This window comes from Octopus bimaculoides, chromosome 9 (genome assembly GCF_046866305.1).
Source record: "Octopus bimaculoides isolate indiv1 chromosome 9, ASM4686630v1, whole genome shotgun sequence".
Taxonomy (NCBI): Eukaryota; Metazoa; Mollusca; class Cephalopoda; order Octopoda; family Octopodidae; genus Octopus; species Octopus bimaculoides.
The window spans coordinates 18,795,888-18,820,602 of NC_142936.1; the positions used below are offsets into that span (position 1 = coordinate 18,795,888).

The following is a 24,715-nucleotide window of genomic DNA, read 5'->3' on the forward strand; positions in this document are numbered from 1 at the left end:
TACCCCAGTAGTCTGCTACAAAAAAAACGAAAGAGTCCATTTTTTGGACAGTTGGGTTAGATATACAATATCTGATAAACAAGGATATGACATGATGATCATAGGTGGAGTGCTTTCTAATCATAAAAAGCACCCCCTCCCTCACATCACCTCAACCACTATATTCACTCCAGTCATCACCAGTAAGTACCACCACTAGTAACATCATCACTATTACCATCATTATCTCAATGACCATCTCTACCACCATCATCACAATGGATGGTAAGTTGATGGAGATGAAGATGTTTTTACATTGTATTTAGTATATAGATTAGGGCAATGTTCAGAGATTGTAGTTACGGCTGATATGTAGTTGGTATTGAGCCAATGTGTAGAGTTGTTGCAGACATGGAGGAGTAGTTAAGAAGGCTGAAAAGCAAAGACACATCAGATGAATGCCTTGCTGTATTTAGTCTGACACTGAGTAAAAATCCCTCCAAGGCCAACTTTGCCATTCATCCTTTCAAGGTTGATAAAAAAAGGTAACAATCCAAGATGGCGGAGTGGTGGAATTGTAAGAATCTTGGACTGAAATACCTTGTGGTATTTGTTCCAGCTCTATATGGTTTGAGTTCAAATCCTCTCATGACCTATTTGGATGATAGACTTAATCCATTGCCCATTTTTAATACCACCATCTGGTACTCAAGGTACCTTTCACAGAGTCTATATTTGTTCAGGACATCCCTTTCGTTTGTGGATTCCTTCATTACTCCTTCTCAGCAACTTTTAGGGGTCCCATAAAGAGCCATGCACACTACCTCCCTGAAAGTCAACCACAGTGGGGTTTTTTTTTTTATCAGAATATGAAGAGAAATAACTATGTAGTGGCGCGAAATTATAGCTGCCATTGAGGAAGTACTATCTGCACATGCGCAAGGGACTTGCCTTTCCGGAAGCCCATCGAGTGCGCATACGTAGTAAAACTAGTACTTAAAGAGTTTGTTTCACTTTCTAAGCCTCTTGACTGCGATACCTTCGACGTGACAACACCTTGCTCCTCAATGAGGCATTCTTCACCATGATACCTTCGATGGTGATAGCTACTTGCTCCTCTGGCATGCATCAAGGAAGCTCTTAACCTTCCAATACCAAATTACAACTCAATCAGCGGCTGCTAAGCTGAATGACACAGGATTTATTTATAAAACCAAGCATCATCAAAAATAAAATTTATTTTTATTATGTTGTTAATTGTTCTACTGTTTCTTCATATATAATGCTGTTGAAAGGTGATAGAGAGAGACTAATGTTTCTATTACAACTATCAACCTTTTACGACTAAATATCATGACGTATTTGCTCACCTTTGTTCTTCTTCTTCTTGATGTTGATGTTGATTAGCCCCATAATCAGATAGGATTAGAATTAAGCATTCCATTAATGACCATCATGTCATTTCATTTAGACATTATTCAATGTGTGCTGTCCTATAAGGCGCTGATCTGACAGAAACGTTAAGCACGCCAAGCGAAATGCTTAGCGGTATTTTGTCTGTCTTTACATTCTGAGTGTGGAGGTGCAATGGCCCAGTGGTTAGGGCAGCGGACTCGCAGTCATAGGATCGCGGTTTCGGTTCCTAGACTGGGCGTTGTGAGTGTTTATTGAGTGAAAACACCTAAAGTTCCATGAGGCTCCGGCAGGGGATGGTGGCGAACCCTACTGTACTCTTTCACCACAGCTTTCTCTCACTCTTTCTTCTTGTTTCTGTTGTGCCTGTAATTCAAAGGGTCAGCCTTGTCACACTGTGTCACGCTGAATATCCCCGAGAACTACGTTAAGGGTACACGTGTCTGTGGAGTGCTCAGCCACTTGCACGTTAATTGCACGAGCAGGCTGTTCCGTTGATTGGATCAACTGGAACCCTCGACGTTGTAAGCGACGGAGTGCCAACAACAACAACAACAACATTCTGAGTTCAAATTCCACCAAGGTCGACTTTGCCTTTCATCCTTTCGGGGTCAATAAAAATAAGTATCAGTCGAGCACTGGGGTCAAATCGACTAGTCCCCTTCCCTGAAATCTCAGGCTTTGTGCCTAGAGTAGAAAGGATTATTATTATTATTAATTACCAGTTGTGTACTGAAATCAACCTAATCAACTGGGCCCCCCCTCCCCAAAAATTTCGAGCCTTGAGTAGAAAAGAACGTGTGCTGTCCTTTCTTCAAGATGGTAAGGTCTAATTTAAGACAAAATTGTAGGAGACCTTGTGACCATTGCTTCTCAACTGAGACAGTAACATCTCCAAGGGAAGCTACAGTACATTTCAGAGGTGACTGGGAATATACAAGAAACAAACTGAAATTAAAATTCGCTTGGCATATTTAAAAGAGGATGTTGACTGATTCAACTTATCAAAGAGGTGCTAGCTGATTCAGTTTTCTTTATCAAAGAATGCTGGCTGATTCAACTTGTCATCAAGGAATGCTGGCTGATTCCATTTATCAGGAAAAGGTGTTAACTGATTCCACTTGTCATCAAAAGAGTGTTGCTTGATTCAACATATTAAAAGGATACTGGCTGATTCAACTTCTCATTAAAGTTAATATACTGTTCAGTTCTCCCATCATCATCATTTTAACATCTACTTTTCCATGCTTTCATGCACATTGGTGAGGTTAGGATCTTCTGTGGTCAGATTCCCTTCCTGTCACCAACTTTACCTGTCTCCAGGCAAGGTAATATTTCCCCATGGCCAGACATGTTTTTCATGGAAGACTAGAAAGGAACATTGTCATTTATATGATAGGGGTGCTTGAATACAACTATCATGTGATGTAAGGACAAGGATACACACAAACACACACACTTATGTGTGTGTGTTTGTGTGTATTCTTACATATGCATTGGGCTTCTTTTAGTTTCTGTCTACCAAATCCACAAGGCCTTGGACTGCCTGGAACTATAGTAGAACAATCTATTTGCCCAAATGCCATACAGTGAGACTGAACCCAAAACTTCTTAATCACACAGCCATACCTGCACCTGTAACTATGCATATATATGTGTATACTCATACACATATAATATCTATAAGTATAACTATATGTATATATATATATATATATATATATATATATATAAAATTTTTGTATTTATTTTGCAAAATTCTTTATTGTGTTGAAACAGATGTCATTCCTTGGGATAGGTCATCTTGCCAATAAAAACACACCCACTGGTTTCTTTTTTAATGATAAGACAAACATGTATTCCTTTTATTAGTATTATTATTATTATTAGTCAACTACTTCACTAATTTTGCAATTAGCTAATTGATTGTTTCACCACTTACATCATCAATCAATCAGTTGGTTTATCACTAACTAGTTTGTGGTTATGACAAACCTGAAGGAGATGAAAGCATCTTATTGATGAAGTGCTAAACGGTAGTGATGAAAGGATTTTGACAACCCAACTGATTCATTAATAGTGAAGCAACCAATGTGTGTTTTTGTTGGCAAAATGGCCCTACCCAACAACATATGTGTGTTTATGTATGTGGGTATGTATTCATATATGTGTGTATATATGTGTGTATGTATATGTAATAAAAATCTTGAGTAAAGTAAAAATGAATCATAATATTTATTCTCTTTTTCTTGCAGTTTTTCCATTTTCCTTGCTGGTCTGCTACCATTACACACCACATTTGAATGACTACTTGAGAACAGCTTCCAGAGACCAAGTAGAAGGACCATTTGAAGGCTTACAAAAATTTTACTGTTTATTAAACAAGATTCTTCTTTGTCTTAAAAAAGAAAAATATAATCAAATAAAAAAGATATAATATTATTAAAAACAAACTTCTTATTGAGAAAAGGAAGAAAGAAATTATTAACAATGTGCCAAGTTATAGTAACATGCCGATCTCTGATTTGGACTCTCATAACCATTCTGACCACACTCATGTTAGTTGTGTCAGTCTGTTCACCATACTGGTTAACAGGCAAACCACAACACACTGGCTTGAGTGGTAAAAACTACACTATCTTAAAGAACCAAGAAACATTTCACCCAACTGTTGGTATCTTCAACCGTTGTTATCGTCTACACAAATACAACAGGATCTACCACAGAGACAGCTGTGACACCTACGTCACAAAGTTCCACATGTCCAATGAAAATTTCCCCAATACATGGAAAGCTGCTTTATTTTTCTTTGTGTGTGGAGTATTGGCAATGATATTCACCACTGCCACCTCTGTCATCAGCCTCTGTACACGAGCTTTGTGTAGCAAAAGCATTTTTACTTTATCTGGTCTCATCCAAAGTATTGCCGGTTGGTATTTATTTACACCTTATTTATTTATTGTTGTTATTGATGTTGCTGTTGTTGTTGTTATTGATGTTGATGTTGTTGTTGTTATTGATGTTGATGTTGTTGTTGTTATCTCCCCAGGTCTCAGTTTAGATCAAGACTACTCCATCCACAACCATTTTGTCCTTTTATTTTCAGACATACATAATATATTTCATCATCATCCTCATCAAAGGCAGTCCAACAATAACTGTCCAAATCAAATGTCATGAGCCGTATCAAGTGTATAAGAATTGCATTGATCTCTTCCACTAGTTTCTTTCAACTGTTGCGGGCCCCACCATAGGTACCAATGCCCAGTCTCCGCATATTATACTCAGTCACATCCTTGTATCTCATATGGAGTCTACCTTGATTCCTCATCCCACCAAACAACTATGAATGGGGTATTTATCTTGACGGTCTAGTGTCTTCCATTCACAGGATATGTAGAGATTTCATTGCCTCAATATCTTTTCAAAACTAAGAAGCTTAACTTTCTTTATAACAAAGGTGTTCTTGGCCTTGTTTTTCCAGGTGATATATACAATGTGTTTCAGGTATTGCCTTGTGAATTCATAGATTTTCTTTCTTTGTTTTGTTGTTGTTTTTCTACCTGAGTGCAGTTTTCATCCATAACTCTGTTCGATACAATAAGGTATCAGATGGCCTCGTTCGTTCTGTAATTAGTTCATTACTGAGCCTACTTTCAGTACTGATTGTACTCCCCAGATTGGGTAAAATGGCTTGCCTCTACATGCAGCTACTCACCCTTTGATAGTGAAGGACATTGATGTTCCACAGGCGCAGGAGTGGCTGTGTGGTAAATAGCTTGCTTATCAACCACATGGTTCTGGGTTCAGTCCCACTGCGTGGCACCTTGGACAAGTGTCTTCTACTATAGCCTCGGGCCGATCAAAGCCTTGTGAGTGGATTTGGTAGACGGAAAGTGAAAAAAGCCCATCATATATATATATATATATATATGCATGTGTATGTATATGTTTGTGTGTCTGTGTTTGTTCCCCCAACATCGCTTGACAACCGATGCTGGTGTGTTTACGTCCCCGTCACTTAGCGGTTCAGCAAAATGAGACCGATAGAATAAGTACTAGGCTTACAAAGAATAAGTCCTGGGGTCGATTTGCTCGACTAAAGGCGTTGCTCCAGCATGGCCGCAGTCAAATGACTGAAACAAGTAAAAGAGTAAAAGAGATATATATCCAGGCTCACATTACCTTGTGATTCTGGGGCTACATTATCCAGTTTGTCCAACATCTTTTTTTTAAGCTGGCAAGATGTGATAGGAGAAGACTTGAATGCCTTTTCTAACAGATGTGAGTGACCACATAGTGGCTCCATGGCTTGTATTTATTTATCATAGGAGGAAGAGATATTGCTTTTTTCCATTTCTTCCTCCTAGGATTACTATCCTCATCCATCACCTACCTACTCCATATACTCCTCTTGTGTCTTTTATCACCCACACCTATCCATTTCTCCATCCTATCTTCCTCTGTTTCACCCTCACACCACTCCCTTCCACCACACATTTCCTGTCTCCATCACAAACATCTCTTCACACCTGCCTTTCTCATCTACTACTATTTGCACCTATTTACCAACTCACATCTCTTCCTCCTCTACGCTCCCTCCCACAGCAGTAAGTCCTAGTCGTAGTCGTAGTCGTAGTGGTGGTGGTGGTGATGGTGGTGGCACTACTTTTCCCTCCCTATTTTCTGCCTTCCTACTTCTATCTCACCTGCACCCTTCTTCAATCACTTCGGAGATGGGGGGGTCCCATCCCCCAAAGCCATCAAAATACCATCTTTCTCCAGATTTTCCAAATTCATTTGAACTTATTCCATTTTTTTTTTTTTCCATTCCTGGTTTTCCTCATCTCTTGTCACACCCTCACCTTTTCACCCATATATCACACATTCTCATGCCTTTGTACTTATCTATCTTGTCCTAACCCAAAATAAACCTTCTGAGCTATCACTCTCATTTGTACCCCCACCCCCAAAGTTTCAACATCTCTCATTCATGCAGATCTATACCCTCCTATCTTATTCCCCTGCTTACAAACTGCTTCACCTATCCACCCTTAATCCCACTGCATCCATTCATCTTCACGCCCTCAACTATTTCTACACCATTTTCCCCCCTCTGAGAACTCCGTGTTCAAAAAGTCTGCATGTTCCAGATTCACCTGGCAATGTCATTATCATCACTACTACTACTACTACTACTACTACCACCACCATCACCACCACTACTACTACTATACTACTACTACTACTACTACCACCACTACCACCACCACCACCACTACCACCACCACCACCACCACCACTACTACTACTACTACTACTACTACTACTACCACCACCACCACCACCACCACCACCACTACTACTACTACTACTACTATCACCATCATCATCATCACCACCACCATCACCGTCATCATCACCATTGCAATCACCATCCATCATCACTACCATCACACCACCACCATCATCACCATCACCACCACTATGATCAGCATCACCATCATCGTCATCACCATTATCATTATCATCACTAATCATCACTCATCTCAACTATTGTCATCAGATGAAGAGAGAGAGATAGCAAAACACATACATTCAAAACGATAATCATTATACTATACTAGCACAGGTTGGAAAGTTCTTCAAATTCATCTGTTAGCACAAATTCCTGCAGTAGGGAAATCGTTACAGTACTTCAAAAAACAGCACAGTACCACACTGTACAGTACACTATCACACTAAATGGTATACTACCATACTATAAGGGTCAGTAACCACACTAAATGGTGCAGTAGTACACTATATGGTACAGTACTGTACTAAATGGTATAAATAGTACACTATGTAAAGACAAAACAGAGAAGTATCATATTAAATGATATAATGCATTATATTCTTCATGGTACTTATTCTTGGATTCTGCTAAGACTGACCTTTCCATTTACCTCTTCATGTTTGATAAATTCTGTACCAGTAATGTATTTAGGTACATCAATGACTCAATGTTAGACTTTAGTAGATACCAGTTAATTATAATGGTAGGAGACAGATAAATGCCACCAGTTAAGTATATATGTTACTTGACTGGGTGCCTGCTTATTTCATACTATATGGTTAATTATAATGGTAAATCAATCACGCAGTGGGAAACAGATAGGTACCAACAGTCAAATATATGTGGTACTTAACCAGTACCTGCCTATTTCCTACTATGTGGTTAATTGTAATAATAAACCAATCACACAGTAGAAGACAGTTAAGTACCACCAGTCAAGAGTATATGGTACATTTGTAACACAGAGAGTAGGTACCGGTCAGTCCATTCTAAATATTTGTCATAGCACTTGAGCAAAGTTCTGTGCAATGGAATCCCACAGAACCATGTACTTGCAAAGAAAACTTCTTAAAAATATAACCATTCCTGTTGAGACAATATAATTATGTGGTCAGATGTTGCCTGTACATATGACAGTTTGTAAATATGACACATTTTTCTACAAAATTTCATCTTCAATAGCAAATTCTTCCTTTCTAATTCCCAAAACCTACATTCCGTTCATTCTTATATTAGAGGAATTTAATCTCCGCAATATAAAACATCAAATTAACTCTCTTTAATTTCCAATTTTACATTCCACTATTGAGTTATTCACCTTTCTTATCTTAACTCTTCAGCTGTTATCTAGGCAGAGGTGTTTGAGTCAACCTAGATATTACAACATAGATATTATTTGTACACATGTATCATTCACAAATGCATATCACTTATATACACATTACTCACAAGTGTATATCATTCACAATCACATCAGTCGCAAATATATCTAACCCATAAACACAAATTGCTCACAAAATAATATCACTCATAAAACAATCATTCACAATTACATATCACTCATCAATCACAACTATATGTAAACTCAAACACATATTGCTCCCAAAATAATATCACTCATAAAACAAAATCACTCACAAATGCATATTATTCACAATTATAAATCACACGTGTCACAAAAATATCACTGTCAGGTGCAGGCACTTCTGTGTGGTTAGAAAGTTTGATTCTCAGCTGTCATTTCAGTTTCAGTCCTACTGCATTAGTAAGTTATCTCGTACAATAAACTTATGCTGGTTAATGCCATGTGAGGGAATTTGACAGATGAAAACTGGAAGAAGAGCACTGTATACAATAAGTTAATAATAATTTTATTATATAATAATAATAATAATAATAATTATTATTATTATTATTATTATTTTATGTTTGACTTTTGCTTTGCATTTGTACAAGTTGGATCCAAGTCTCACCCAGAGACCTCAAGAGACAACAAGTTAGAAGTTCATGTAGGTGTTATGCCTAAGGTACCATATATTTGGATTTGTACATAGTGTTGTTCTAGAGAATGTTTAAGAAACCATAAGAAAATTATGTGCTTGTTTTAAAATTTGAGATCATATAGACAGTATTTTACGTAGGATATGGTTGTTATTATTATTATTATTATTATTATTATTATTATTATTATTATTATTATTATTAAGGTGGCAAGCTGGCAGATTCGTTAGCAAACAGAACAAAATGCTACTAAGCATTTTGTCCATCTTTATGTTCCGGGTTTAAATTCCACTGAGGTCAACTTTGCCTTTCATCCTTTTGAGGTCGATAAAATATGTACCAGTTGAACACTGGGGTCAATGTAATTGACCAGCATTTCTTCTGATTCCTTACATTGTGAGTTCATGAAGAAGATGAACAAGTGCACACCAAGAAAAAAAAATCTCCCTGAGATCTCAAGGCAAACCAGGGTTAATGCCCTTCTCAAACCAGATGAAGATCCAGTGTATGCAAAGAACTTTCATACAATCTCTCTACCATGTCACCCATATAAACTATTTAAACATCTGATTTTTAACAGGCTTGTCCCTGCTGTTGAACCAGCCATCGTTCTTCAACAAGCCAACTTCTGAATCTCACTCAGAATATTGAGGATGAGTTTCAGGAAAAAGACAGATGATAATAGGAGCCACATTTGATGATCCATCTGTAACATGTGCTATGTACCACCACCTCCTCCTGGAGTAACAAAAGACTTGACACTATCAGAATTCATAAGGGCCTTCCTTCTTTGTTTCCATGAACAACAAGCAAAACCATTGATGATGACGAGAGAATTGATTACCCACCACGGAGTGTACTGGGCTCAATACAATATAACATCTACATTGAAGACCTGTTGGGGCAAGCGAAAGCGAAATTATGATGGCACCTGTGCCCAGCGTCGCCTTCCTGGCACGTGTAAAGACATTCGAGCGAGATCATTGCCAGTGCCTCTGGACTGACTCCTGTGCAGGTAGCACGTAAAACACACCATTTTGAGCGTGGTTGTTGCTAGTACCGCCTGACTGGCCCTCGTGCCAGTGGCACGTAAAAGCACCCACTACACTCTCGGAGTTGTTGGCGTTAGGAAGGGCATCCAGCTGTAGAAACTCTGCCAGATCAGATTGGAGCCTGGTGCAGCCTTCTGGCTTGCCAGTCCTCAGTGAAATCGTCCAACCCATGCTAGCATGGAAAGCGGACGTTAAACGATGATGATGATGACATAATGAGCAAGCAGACTGAGCAGGGTATCTACCCTGACAACCTCTATGTAATATCCCAAGAGAGTACATTTGAAGCAGTAGTAAACAAACCTCATCTCAGCACTAGTTGAACTACTATAACTATTACAAATGTAACCACCAAGATGTCAGCCCTGTAAAGACTCAAGTCTACTCATTCATTTCAGGAATCAGAAAACCAATCTACCACTTAAACATTAATTGGTTTGGAACACCACTGAAGCATTGTGCCTATGCTGTCTACCGTGAGCCTGCATTGAACTACACCTACCATCTGATCACTGGTTGCATGAAACCCACTAGCACAAACAACCTGCACCTCCTCAATGGCATGGCCCAGCTGATATTAGATGGGAAGTGGCCAGTTGAGCCAAGAGGGCAAAGGCTACTACTAGTGATAGCATCATCTCCTCCATACATCAATCTCCAGTCTAATGACTGAAATTGAGAAGTTTTCTCAACCATGTCCAGCTCCTGACATCTTGGGAAGAAACCAGACACCAATTCTGGATAGAAAAGCCAGAGAACAATCCTCTTCCAATTGAGATGGGAATCCTCTCTGCTGAAAACCGCTCTCCTGGCTCAAAAGTACCATGGAGTCAGTGGATGACACTCAACAACCTGAGAACAAGAATGGAATGATCAAAAGTTCTTTGGTCAGGTGGGGCTACAAGATCAGCCCAATCGTATGTGAATGGGGAGAAGCAAACCATATGATGGAACAGATTTCAATAAAAATGCAAAGAACTGTGTAAAGACATGGTAAAGTATTATATAAATGTTATGCATCAAAGAATCAAAAGAAGTGAGACATGTTTCTATGACCTGTCTAGGAGGTCAGTAACTCCAGATAATTACTGACTCAGATCATGACAAACTGTCCAACCTATGCCAGCATGGAAAATAAACTTTAAATGACAATGATTATGATAACAGGGTTGGAGTGGTGATGAAGAGGACAATTGTTTATCAACTATGATTGATGAAGCCTATGATCATAGATATTCTAGCCATAACCATCCCCTCAGAGGCACAGTGCATATAGAACAACATTACCCAATATAGTTGGATGTTAGTTGCTGTTATTTCTTGCAGATTAAGTGACCTTGACCTTACAAAAACTCTAATTAATTTGTTTTGAATTAGTCAAAAGAAAGATGGTTGGTACCCATAATTGCAGATTGATGGAAAACATTAATGCATTTGAGGTTCATTTGAGGATTGTAGTTGTGGGGCAGAAGGACTTGGTAAAGTGTTCTGTGCAGGATTAAGGAAGTTGGACATAGTGAGGATGTAAGCTGAGGAGAGACAGGTGGGTTAGAAAAGCCAGAGCTGAGAGGATATGCAGCTAGCTAAATAAGAGGTGAAGCTATAAGTTGTAGCAGAAGGAGAGGTAGGAAGGAATAGCATGTGTCAGTGAGCTAGGCTTTGATGTGTTACCAAGTGAATCTAGGCTTTGATGTGTTACCAAGTGAATCATAATCTATACTTTGATGTGTTACCAAGTGAATCAGTAGAAGAGCTTTCTTTTGGATGTTTTCTATTCTGTTTGTGTATGTGCATGTGTGTGCAATTGTCTCACATTCATATGGACAATACTCCAATGTGCGCCTATGTTTGCATAACCTCAGCTTCTGTACATGTTCAACTAACAAACACCTAGTCTTATTAACAACAGCACTGATTAAGGAGGGCATCAGATAAGGTATTTACCTGACAGTCCATCACTATTTAGAAAATATTGAATTACAGGAAACACAATTCTAAATTAAAAGTGATAGATACAGAGATATAACATGGGTTTTGACCACCCTGCATAATAGCTAAATTGACTGCCACTTTCCTTAAACATAACATACCTTTGACTACAGCATATACTACCCATATATAAAGTGGCCACTCTATATGATCCACATATCTTGCAACCCCCCCCCCCTCCACACACACACACACTATGCCATTAGATAGCTGTAGTAGTGTATTCACAACAGTAGGTCATCTAATTCACACATTATTGAATACAGTCTCCACATTCAGTGAGTTTTCTGATATTTGATGACAATGTAACAGTTATATGTATATATATATATCATCATCATCATCATCATCATCATCGTTTAATGTCTGCCTTCCATGCTAGCATGGGTTGGATGATTTGACTGAGGACTGGCAAACCAGATGGCTACACCAGGCTCCAATCTGATTTGGAGTTTCTACAGCTGGATGCCCTTCCTAACGCCAGCCACTCAGAGAGTGTAGTGGGTGCTTTTATGTGCCACCAGCATGAAGGCCAGTCAGGCAGTACTGGCAACGGCCACGCTCAAAATGGTGTATTTTACATGCCACCTGCACAGGAGGCAGTCCAGCGGCACTGGCAACGACCTTGCTCGAATGTTTTTTTATGTGCCAGTAAGGCAATGCTGGTAACGATCACGCTCAAATGGTGCTATTTCCGTGCCACTGGCACAGAAGCCAGACAGCTGCTCTGGCAATGATCACGCTCAGACGGTGCTCTTAGCACTCCACTGGTACAGGTGCCATCACGATTTCGATTTCACTTGCCCCAACAGGTCTTCGCAAGCCAGTATGTATATGTATATATATATATTACAGTATATTTGTGTATATGTACAGGTGTGTGTAACAGTGGATTATCTAATACATATGAAAAGCCTTTTGCATTGAGGTTTGTGATACTTGATGATACTGTAATTTTTTGTATGGTAGGAAGTTTACTTCCCAGCCACAGGGTTCCAGGTTCAGTCCCACTGCATGGCACCTTGGACAAGTACTTTTTACTATAGTCTTGGGCCAAAAAAAGCCTTGTGAGTGGATTTGGTAGGCAGAAACTGAAAGAAACCCATAGCACACACTCACACACGCATGTGTGTATGTGTGTGTGTCCCTCACCACTACTTGACAACCAGCGTTGGTGTGTTTATGTCGCCATAACTTAGTGGTTCAGCAAGAGAGACTGATGGAATAATTCCCAAGCTTAAAATATAAAAAACTGCGGTTGACTCATTCAACTAAAATTCTTCAAGGTGTCCCCCAGCATGTCCACAGTCTAAGGGCCAAAACACATAAGAGAATAAAAGAATATATCACCAGGAAACTAAACATGGAAACTATCCACACAACATCATCCTAAAGTGACGCTCACTCTCATCCAATCCAGACAAACTCTAATTACACACACATACACCATGATACAAATGCAATATCCTTTTCTACTCTAGGCACAAGGCCCGAAATTTTGGGGGAGGGAGCCAGTCGATTAGATCGACCCCAGTACACAGCTGGTACTTAATTTATTGACCCTGAAAGGACAAAAGGCAAAGTCAACCGCAGCTGAATTTGAACTCAGAACGTATAGATGAAATACTGCTAAGCATTTCACCCGGCATGCTAACGCTTCTGCCAGCTCGCTGCCTTAATACAAATGCAATATTGTATCAAGAGGCACTCAGCACTGAAACACTGCTGGCCACTATATTCACCACTCAACACAGTCAGGCACTTCACTCAACACAGCCAAGCACTTCACTCAACACAACCAAGCAAATTCACTTAACACAGCCAACCACTTCTTATAGGATTTTAATGTCACAACCACCTAATATCCACACTAAAATGCTTTAAATAGAACAACATGCATTTATACATACACAGACAACCATACATATATATATATATATATATATGACCACACACACACACACACACACACACACACACACACACACACACACACACACACACACATACACACATAAACATAAACACATAAACACAACCATACACATAAATACCAGCACATAAAGAAATAACATACACACAAAAATTCACTTAATATCCATCTTCCCTCCTTTTATTCCTTTATTTTCCTCATCGTCCCTGCCTCTCTCGCACATATTGAATCTTATATAAACTGCAGACAGTTGATGGCTGTTAACTTGTTTTTACTTCCAGGTTTGTTCTGTATAATCGGTTTGATTCTCTACCCAGCCGGGTGGGGCACGGAGAGGGTGAAGAAAATCTGTGGAGATTTGGCAAGTCCTTACAACATTGATAACTGCAGCTTAGGTAAGTCTTTGTGGATTGCAATGTATTTCTTTAGCATGGAAACCATATAGTACGTACATGCGTGTGTGTGTCTGTGTATGTGAATGTGTGTGTTTGTGTACATGCACGTGTGTATGTGTTTGTGCACATGTGCGTATTGTTGTTGTTAGTGTGGTGGTAGTGGTGGTAGTGCTGGTAATGGAATGGCAGAGATATTTAGAGTGGTGAACTACATAACATGCTGTAATTAGTTAACATCTCTTTATGTTCTGTCTCTATCTACCTGTCTGGCTCTCTGCCTCTGTGTGTGTGTATGTGTGTGTGTGTGCGCGTGCGCATGTGTGCATGTATGTGCCTTTGTATGTATGTGTGCAATGATGTATGTATGTGTGCAATGATGTATGTATGTGTGTATCAGTGGTGCAGATATTACTGTCATTATTCTTATTAAGAAGTTTGCAAACATGTGGTTTGAGGTTCAGTCCCACAGCACAGCATCTTGGGCAAATGTTTTCTGCTACAGCCCCAAGTCTTGGTGAATAAATTTAGTTGACAGAAACTGAAAAGAAGCTCAAGATATACATGTGTGTGTGTGTGTGTGTGTGTGTGTGTGTGTGTGTTAGTGTGTTAGTGAGTTAGTATGAGACCACAAGTGATTTATTTCAGAAAGACAGAGGCAGACAAGTAGAAAGACAGGGGGTTGTGTGTGAGAGAGAGAGAGAGAGAAGGGAGGCAGGCAGGCAGGGAGGGAGGGAGAAAGGAAGGAAGGAATGAAGAAAGGACAGACAGATGACAACGACAACGACAACGATGGAAATGGCCCAAATATGCTAAATGCTGAAGGGTTAAATAATGTTATTTTTTTTTTCGTTTGTTTATTTATAATTGCTGTACCTTCTCTTTGTCACTCTCTCTCTCTCTCTCTTTCTATCTTGCAGGTTGGGCCTTATATCTCAATATTGTCAGCATTTGCTTCATCTTCATCTGTTCCACGCTGTCCATCCAGGCTAACCACTCCATGAATAGACAAAAAGTTCAAGAGGATATTCTCACTGGAAAGAGTCTCATCTGTATTGCATAAACATTTCCATGTGCATACATTGCATGCACGCACGCTCACACACACACACTTATACACATGTATATGTTTTACTACATACATATACATGGACATATATACATACATACAAGCACACACCTGCCTAAATACACACCTTAAATACATACACAAACAATACACATATGCATTTGCATGTCCACACACAAACATGCATGCACAAACACACACATGCACACAAACAAACACACACAAGAATAACACAAATCTGTATGTTTTGTGTGATACCTACAACAAACATTAACAAACACATTGGCTACAATCCTTAACATTGTAATAATAATAATAATAATAATAATAATAATAATACTTTCCACAATAACTATATATATATATTTTTTTTTTTTTTTTGTTATTTGCCCCAATGGATGAGGGACAGACACAATACTAAAAAAAAAATACAGAAAAGTGGAAATTTTACATCAAAAGTTGGGAACAGATAACAAACTCTACACACATATAAAAAATAAAATGAAATAATGTATACAAATATATATGCAATTGTTGGGTGTCACTCTTACTGTTGTGGTGGTCAGCATTTATCACTGATCTTTGTCCTTAAATGTGATAAAATTGCGGTGTTGAATCCTGACCAGTCCTTGATGTTATTGAACTAGGACTTCTTTTTGTCTGCCTCCTCCTCTTTCAGCTGTGCTCTAGAAAATATATTATACATATATATATATATATATATATTATTCATTAACATGAATAGTGCTAAATAGTGACTTTGAAGTTCTAGCCTGCTAAGAGCCATCGTATAGGGCTGTCTAATGATGGCTTATCAGGCTGAAACTTCAAAGTTAATGCTAATGCTATTCATCATCATCGTTTAACGTCCGCTTTCCATGCTGGCATAGGTTGGACGATTTGACTGAGGACTGGTGAAACCAGATGGCTACACCAGGCTCCAATCTGATTTGGCAGAGTTTCTACAGCTGGATGCCCTTCCTAACGCCAACCACTCTGAGAGTGTAGTTTATATATATATATCATCATCATCATCATTTAACGTCCGCTTTCCATGCTAGCGTGGGTTGGACGATTTGACTGAGGACTGGCAAATCAGATGGCTACACCAGGCTCCAAAAGAATAATAAATATGTGTTCTATAATATGTATTGAGTGGTGCTTCAGTTTAATGTAAAATTGTTTTTATTATAATTCAACATGAAAACAAACATTCATTTATATACATATATATATATATATATATATATATATATATATAATGTATACACTAAAGGCGGTGCTCCAGCATGGCCGCAGTCAAATGACTGAAACAAGTAAAAGAGTATACACACACACATACATATATATCCATATAGATATAGATACATACACACACACACACACACATATATATATATATAGTTTGTGTATACATGATTAAATGCTTTGACAGTTACCATATGAAATGTGTGTGTGTGTGTGTGTGTGTGTACGACAGACACCAAAAGTCAGTCGGCAAACCCCTCAATGCCTGGAATACCCTCACAAGTCAAAACTGCAATACACAAACTGGACTTCCTCCTCAGAGTAAAATTCCCACCTCTTTCACTATAGTTCTATAATAGTAATAATAAAATTAAAATTTTGAAGAGGCATGGTAGATGAGACTTGTGTAGGGAGGAGCTATTTGCATTCTGATGTTCATTGTTCCTGGTAAAGGCTAGTTAGTTGGTACCTCTCACCTAAGCAGAAAAGCTTAAATAGGAAGTGCTTAGTAAAAGCAAATCCAAAAATGCGGTGCAGACTCTAGCATGATGACTACGCTAATAATAATAATAATAATAATAATAATAATAAATAATACATTGTTTTGTCTTGGTATAAACGATGGGCTACAGCAAATATTCTGCTCAATACCACAGATTTGCTTGTCAGTTGTTTGACCTTAACCCGTTGAGCATGTCCCTTGGTGGCTGACAATATGTGCATCTCTGCTCATGAGCAGAAGTAGTGGGGGAGCATCATAGCCATGTGTTGAGAGGAATTTTGGGGGGTTTGAATAATTCACCTTTGGAAACATGGGTGTTTTGCTCAACATCCTTAAACAACCCTTATTCAGGAACCTTTTGAGTGGGATGGGCTACTCAACCTGAAGAAAATTCTAACTGGGCCCCACCTGCAAGGTCATGGACTGTTTACCTTGATATGAGATCACCATGTCACCCACATATGGTTGTGATGCATGTGCCTGGTGTACCCTTATCAGACAGGTAGTCATGGTGGGTATAATGGGCTTCATATATTTTACCCCAGTGTCACTTTGATGGCATGCACTGCTCTCTCACTCAATAATAATAATGATAATAATAATAATAATAATAATATAATAATAACTGTTATTATTATTTCCATTTCACTTCTCAGAGCACTTCAATTCACTTGCTCTGGCTAATTCTTCAAGACCAGACAACAACCTGCTGTTAAGGATCTCATGGGGTCTCTTTCCACACAACACTTAACATCCAAGTACCAATTTCAAAATCTTCACTGACCTCAATAAAACAGTTTCCTGAACATGTTCTACCCTCATGTCAATCCCAATTTCTCCAACAATTTTCTCAAATCTGGTTGTTAATGCTCCCAGTGCCCCTACAACTAATGGAATGACACTTACTTTCTTCATCATCATTACCATTATTATTATTATTATTATTATTATTATTATTATTTCTGATTTTGATACAAGGCCAGCAATTTTGAAGGTGGGGCTTAGTCATTTCCATCAATACCACTATTTGACTGCTACTTTATTTTATCAGCCCCAGAGGGGCTATGACCCCACCATGATCCCACCAATTATCGTGTGGAACCTTAGGAACAATGACAAAAAATTTTTTTGAACAAACCTTGAATCATAATCTAGGAGTTGAATCATAATCTAGGAGTTGAATCATAATCTGGATCATAATCTAGGAGTGCAGTGCAGGACACCTGTTTACTAGTTTCAATAAGACTTACCTAAAAGTCCTCAGTGCAAAATAAGAAGAGCTATGAAGGGCAAGAATTTTTTTTTTTTTTTTAAATATATACAGGAGGTATAAAATGCTCCATGGTTTAAAAGGATCTATAATAAAACTGGGCTCGACATCAGTACCATATAGCAACAGAATAATGATAATAATAATATTAATAGTTTCTGGTTAGTAATTTTGAGAGGAATAGTTTAGTTGATTCCATCAACCCCAATTCTAGACTGGTGCTTTCTAATGTTGTTGTTGTTAGCACTCCGTCGCTTACGACGTCGAGGGTTCCAGTTGATCCGATCAACGGAACAGCCTGCTTGTGAAATTAACGTGCAAGTGGCTGAGCACTCCACAGACATGTGTACCCTTAACGTAGTTCTCGGGGATATTCAGCGTGACACAGTGTGACAAGGCTGATCCTTTGAATTACAGGCACAACAGAAACAGGAAGTAAGAGTGAGAGAAAGTTGTGGTGGAAGAGTACAGTAGGGTTCGCCACCATCCCCTGCCGGAGCCTTATGGAGCTTTTAGGTGTTTTCGCTCAATAAACACTCACAACGCCCGGTCTGGGAATCAAAACAGCGATCCTATGACCGTGAGTCCACTGCCCTAACCACTGGGCCATTGCGCCTCCACGCTTTCTAATATAGGCACAAGACAAAAATTAATGGGAACAGAATGCAGTTAACTGAATCACCTTGGTTTCAGAAGCACCAAAGCAAAGTTGCCTTTGCTGGGATTTGAAGTCAGAAGATAATTAAATGATGTAAAACATTTTAATCTGCTTTTCTGCCTATTCTGCTACTAAACCAAACTTGTAAAATAAACAACTTAGATAAGTTTTAAAATAGAGTCTTGGCTTTTAAAATATTTTTATATATCAAGATGTAATTTTTTAATCCATTTTTTTCTCTTTTCATAATGTTTTGGAAGAGAGTGGGGAAGTCCATTTAAGTTTTAAACTATATTTTTTTTTTTACCTCTTCAAGTCTTTAAGCCTCCACATTGTATCTAAAGAGATTAAAATCTGTTCTACTTATTACGCTCCATGTATGTGAGTGTGAGTGCGTGTGCACATGTGATGTACACATATTCTCAGCCACAAATAAACTTACTTGTTTATTAAAATAGTTCATCATCATCATCATCAACATCATCACCAACATCACCTCATCATCATCAGCCATAATCAGCAGATTACATTAAAAGTGTAACTCGCTACAACTGCAGCTGCAACACTCCCACCACCACCACCACCATTACTGTTACTGCAGCAGAAGAAAGTAAAAAGGTTGTTCTATGGTAGTTATTCGCTCTCCTGTTTCTTCTTAAAAACAACAATTGCAACACCAGCATCGTCATCATCATCATCATTATCATCATTCTGCCACTGTTGATTAATAATAACCGCAAAACAAACGAGATTTGCACATAGACAGAAAGTCTTCTGCAATTTATAATGCTACCACATCATCACAATCATCATCATCAACATCATTGACACGGTCATCTTCAAAATAGAATTTTTCAGAAGTTAACTTATTTACTTTGAAGGAAAACAAACAACAAACAAAAAATTTTTTTTTTAAATCTCTGAAAACTTCTACATATTGCTTTATTAATACTACCTGGTTGAGGATTAACATACAAACACAGTTTCTTATGCATACAATTGTACGTCCCTTGGTTACACATGCAGATACATGTGTGTCTGTACTCACTTATTCAACCAAAGGAACAGAAAGACAAACATACATGCATAATTTTAAATACAAATACACAGGTGTGTACATTCAAACATTCACACATACACACAGGCACATAATATATATATACATAAGTATATATACATACATATATGCATATATACATACATATATATATATATATATATATATATATGTGTGCCATAAATATCGCCATCCATTTAGAGAAAAATTTGTAGTTTAGAATCAGTAGTTCTTTGACTGCTATTTCTAGATTTTCAGTATGTTGGAGAAGCAACCCATTGCTAATCCCTGTATATTTATGATGATAAATGATTTTACCGATAAAGGTTTTTTTCATACTGAACTACTTGGCAAAATTGTTAATTATTAATTCTATTACTAATTGACGATTCCCTGCCCTTATTCTTGTATAATATATATATATATATATATATATATATATATATATATATATATATATATTTAATTACAATGGTGGCTAGACAAAATATAAAACCAAAAAGGAAAATTCAATTGTCACTAATAGTATATATATATATATATATATATACACACACATACATACATGCATACTTGCATACATACATACATACATACATATATGTACACATCTGTGAATTCAGATATATCTCAAGCCAATGGATAAGTCTCTATGTGGTCACTTGGCTTTCTAGAAATAGCAGCCAAATCTTTCTTAAATTACATTCTGCTGCTTCAAAAGTGGAATGACACATTGGATAATATGATCCCAGATACACTGTATCTGAAAACAAGACAGTCTGTTCCATGTAAGTTGATGTTGAGGTGAACAGTAAGAACATAGATATATCTGAACACAAAATGCACGCACAGAGACATCCCAAAAGTAAATATTGTGATGAGTCACATGTTTTGCAATATTTTGATAACTTATTTGCTTTGCAACAAAAGTAGCCTAAGTTGAAGCCATCGCGTTGCACTGCCTGAAACCACCTTTTAACCCATTCTTTGATCCCATGCCAATACCAGTTCTTATCCTTCAAAGCGAAGAACTTCACTGAAGCTCCTACCTCCTCTTGATTGATGAAGCATCATAAGCATAGTAAGTGAACCATGGATTGCAGCAAACAATAATCCAAAGGAGCTAGGTCCGGACTGTATGCTGGGTATGGTATCAGTTTGATCCCTCAAGTTCCTGGAGTTTATTCCAGGTCGTTCAAGTGGTATACGGTCATGTGTTGTCCTGCCACAGAAGAGCTCACTTTCTGCTAACCAATGTGAGGTATTTTTGCCACAAAATGACATAAATCCATGAGATGCAAAGCTCGCCTGATAGCCCTTAATTATTTGCCTCTGTGACTTGGAGCATGGCCTTGGAAGCTGCAGATTTAGGCCTACTTGACCACACCTGATCATCAACGTTTTTGCAAACCAAGTGAAATTTCTTCAACCCAGCTGGTTACTTTATTGTGAATAACTGTGCCATCACGTTTTGCACTGCAAATGTTTCTGATTGCTTCTGCAGCATTATGGCCCGGCTTGAACTTGTAAAGTATAAGTTCCAGCATTAGATTATGATCATGTTTATCTGTGCCGCTTTCAAACCACATACAGAGTGAAGCAATGCACAATATGTCAACACATCAACTACCATGGTACTACCAACCTCAGCAGGTATCGTCTACAGCATGGAACTGCTTCAGTCACATTATATTAGATAGATTGGCACTCCGTCGCTTATGACGTCGAGGGTTCCAGTTGATCCGATCAACGGAACAGCCTGCTCGTGAAATTAACGTGCAAGTGGCTGAGCACTCCACAGACACATGTACCCTTAACATAGTTCTCAGGGATATTCAGCCTGACACAGTGTGACAAGGCTGACCCTTTGAATTACAGGCACAACAGAAACAGAAAGTAAGAGTGAGAGAAAGCTGTGGTGGAAAAGTACAGCAGGGTTCGCCATCATCCCCTGCCGGAGCCTCGTGGAGCTTTAGGTGTCTTCGCTCTATAAACACTCACAACGCCCGGTCTGGGAATCGAAACCGCGAGTCAGCTGCCCTAACCACCTCCACAGTCACATGATATACATGCTGCAAATTAGCACATATGCAAACATTGCAAAACCTGACTTGCCTCAATAGATACCATTGTTTTTAAAAGATTTATCCTTTCTTTAGATATTTTCCTGTTCAAAGAAGAGGTTTCCTTCCAGCTGCTCTGCCAAAGTAGCCAAGCTGATAGAGATACCTCACAGAAGTGGTCTGGCTCTTTTGGAGTTGCTCTGCAACATCAGCTGCCTCATAGCAGGGATCATTTTCAACAATCCATGTGACGACAGCCCAAAGAAACTGTCTGAGGTTCCAGGTTGCTGCTGATGCTTTTCTTTTACTGGAGGAATTGTACAATCACTCAGTTGACTGTGGAAAGAGGCATCCCAAGATTTTGTGTAATCTTACACTAGTTAAGTCCACCCTTAGCTTGACCCATGATACACCTTTGAAAATCAGACAACTATTTTGATTCTGGTGCTTGCAGCTTGGCTAGTTGCAATAAACAATTAATATACCGTAACCTGAAATGAAAACTAATAATGCATTAAAAGGTTTGAAGCACCAGGTAGTGTCTGCTCAGATGCAACTGTACAATGAGGAGTGTCTATTTATTTTTGAGATGCCAGTGTACATGTAAAAATACACATGCACATACATACATACATACAATAATGACCTTGGAAAGCGAGACAATAATTCCTTACTGACTTACACTTCACCATATTCTCATCTGTCTCTCTTTTATGGTAATTTCAAGTAATTTGTTTTTCTTTCCACATTTTATAAATTCATTCTGCTTTGTTTCTTACAGAAATAAAAATAAATATGAATAAATAAGAATAAAGATGAAATTAAAATAAATAAATAAATATTAATTTGTCTCTCTTCTAAATATACTTATCTATTTTGTTTATTGTTCTCTTTATTGCCTGTTTATGTCCTAGCAAAACAAAATTTAGAAAATATTTTACCAGTTATGCTATATCAAAAATACCTCATCTCTCTCCCCCTCTAAATGTTTTATTCACTATGCTGGTATATCATATTAAAGATATATGTTTCCTATAAATCGTTTAGACAGTACAGGTACAGTGTATCAATGAAGGCACACCTGTCTTCTATAAGACAGGTGCATATATGACGGCGAGCTGGCAGAAACGTTAGCACACCGGACAAAATGCTTAGCGGTATTTTGTCTGTCGCTACGTTTATAGATAGATAAAGAATATAGGAAAAGGTGGCGAACTAGTAGGATCGTTAGCACGTCAGGCAAAAGGCTTAGCGACATTTCGTCCGTCTTTATGTTCTGAGTTCAATTGCCGCCGAAGTCAACTTAGCCTTTTGTCCTCTCGGGGGTTGATAAAATAAGTGCCAGTTGAGCACCGGAATCGATGCAATCGACTTACTTCCTCCCCCGAAATTTCTGGACTTGTGTCAAAATTTAAAATCAATGTGGTAATATATACGACAACTGAGCAGTGACAGGGAAGAAAGGCGAGGCAAAAAATTATTCAAAGCTTTGGCTGTTGGAAAGAACACCTTAAAAACATTTTAATTGCCTAAAGCATTCGTTCTACAAGCCATTTAACTGTGGATGGTAGTGAAGCATTTTGAAAAAAAAAATGCAGTCAATTTTCAGTAGCAAAGAAGAGATTATTGACACGCAATCCATCTTGTCTTCTCCATCACATAACACTGACTGATCAGTCTTTCTCTTATTCTTTATGCATATTGGAAGAGGAGTCTTTTTTTTATATATATATACTAGCAGCTTTGTATTTCTCCTGCTCGTGAAATTAATGTGCAAGTGGCTGAACATTTCAAACACTTAGTTCTGAGAGAGATTCAGCGTGGCACAATGTGACATGGCTGGCCCTTTGAAATACTACTCGTTTTTGCCAGCTGAGTGGACTGCAGCAACGTGAAATAAAAGTGCCTTGCTCAAGGACACAACGCTCCCTTATGATTGTGAGCCGAATATCCTAGCCACTTACCCACGTGCCATCACCATGAAAACCGGCCTGGAAATCTAACTAACCCCGAATAGGAACGTGTTCTACCTGGCGTCTTACATTCGATGTAGTTCATATTGTGTACTTCCAAAGATGCAGCACCTCGTGAACGTCTCATCACCTTTCCTCGAAAAAAACAGCTAGAAAATGTGAATAGCAGACTGGCCTTATTTGCTCAAAAGTTTTCTGTTGCAGAGTTACATTCATAATAAAGACGACCCTTTAGTGTAAGATGCTGATCTATTATTATCAAATCACCAACATGCTCATATTTTTCTCAATCATCAAGAAAACATTATAGCAATTAAGGACTTAACCCCGTCAAGAGATACTCCAGATAATGTTTTTTTTTTCGAGAATATATTAATATTTCCGAAAAATTTGCTGAATTGTCTATCATTATTCCTAATGAAACAGCTAGATAGCAACCTGATCAAACATTATAAACTAACGAGCTCTCAACGAACTGTGCTACGTTTTACATGTATTAAAAGATTTCTCGAAAGATATGATTACACCCAAATATTTTGCATTGTATTAGATATTATATTATTACGCTTGAATATACTGAAATGTTGAGATGTTCTAATAATATTCTATGGATGTAGTTTATATATATATATATATGCATGCCTATGTGTGATAGGTAAGAAAGTATTAATTTTTATCTTTATATCAAACTGAACGTGGATGTCTCGTTAGAACGCTGAATACAACAATATTAACATTGTGATGTCCTCTCATATAGATGAAGGGTGCATAAAAGCAC

The 24,715-nt window shown here is 38.2% G+C and overlaps 1 protein-coding gene across 1 annotated transcript in view; it reads left to right on the forward strand.

Moving 5' to 3' along the window:
- The window catches only part of LOC106868091 (LHFPL tetraspan subfamily member 2a protein), a 39,124-nt gene extending 23,434 nt beyond the window's left edge, over window positions 1-15,690 (forward strand). Inside the window, exons 2-4 of the mRNA XM_014913207.3 lie at window positions 3,648-4,321; window positions 13,987-14,100; window positions 15,018-15,690. Of these exons, the coding sequence (XP_014768693.1) occupies window positions 3,883-4,321; window positions 13,987-14,100; window positions 15,018-15,160 (696 nt within the window). The 5' untranslated portion in view covers window positions 3,648-3,882 and the 3' untranslated portion in view covers window positions 15,161-15,690. The remainder of the gene's footprint in view (window positions 1-3,647; window positions 4,322-13,986; window positions 14,101-15,017) is intronic.
- The last annotated feature ends 9,025 nt before the right edge of the window (window positions 15,691-24,715 follow it).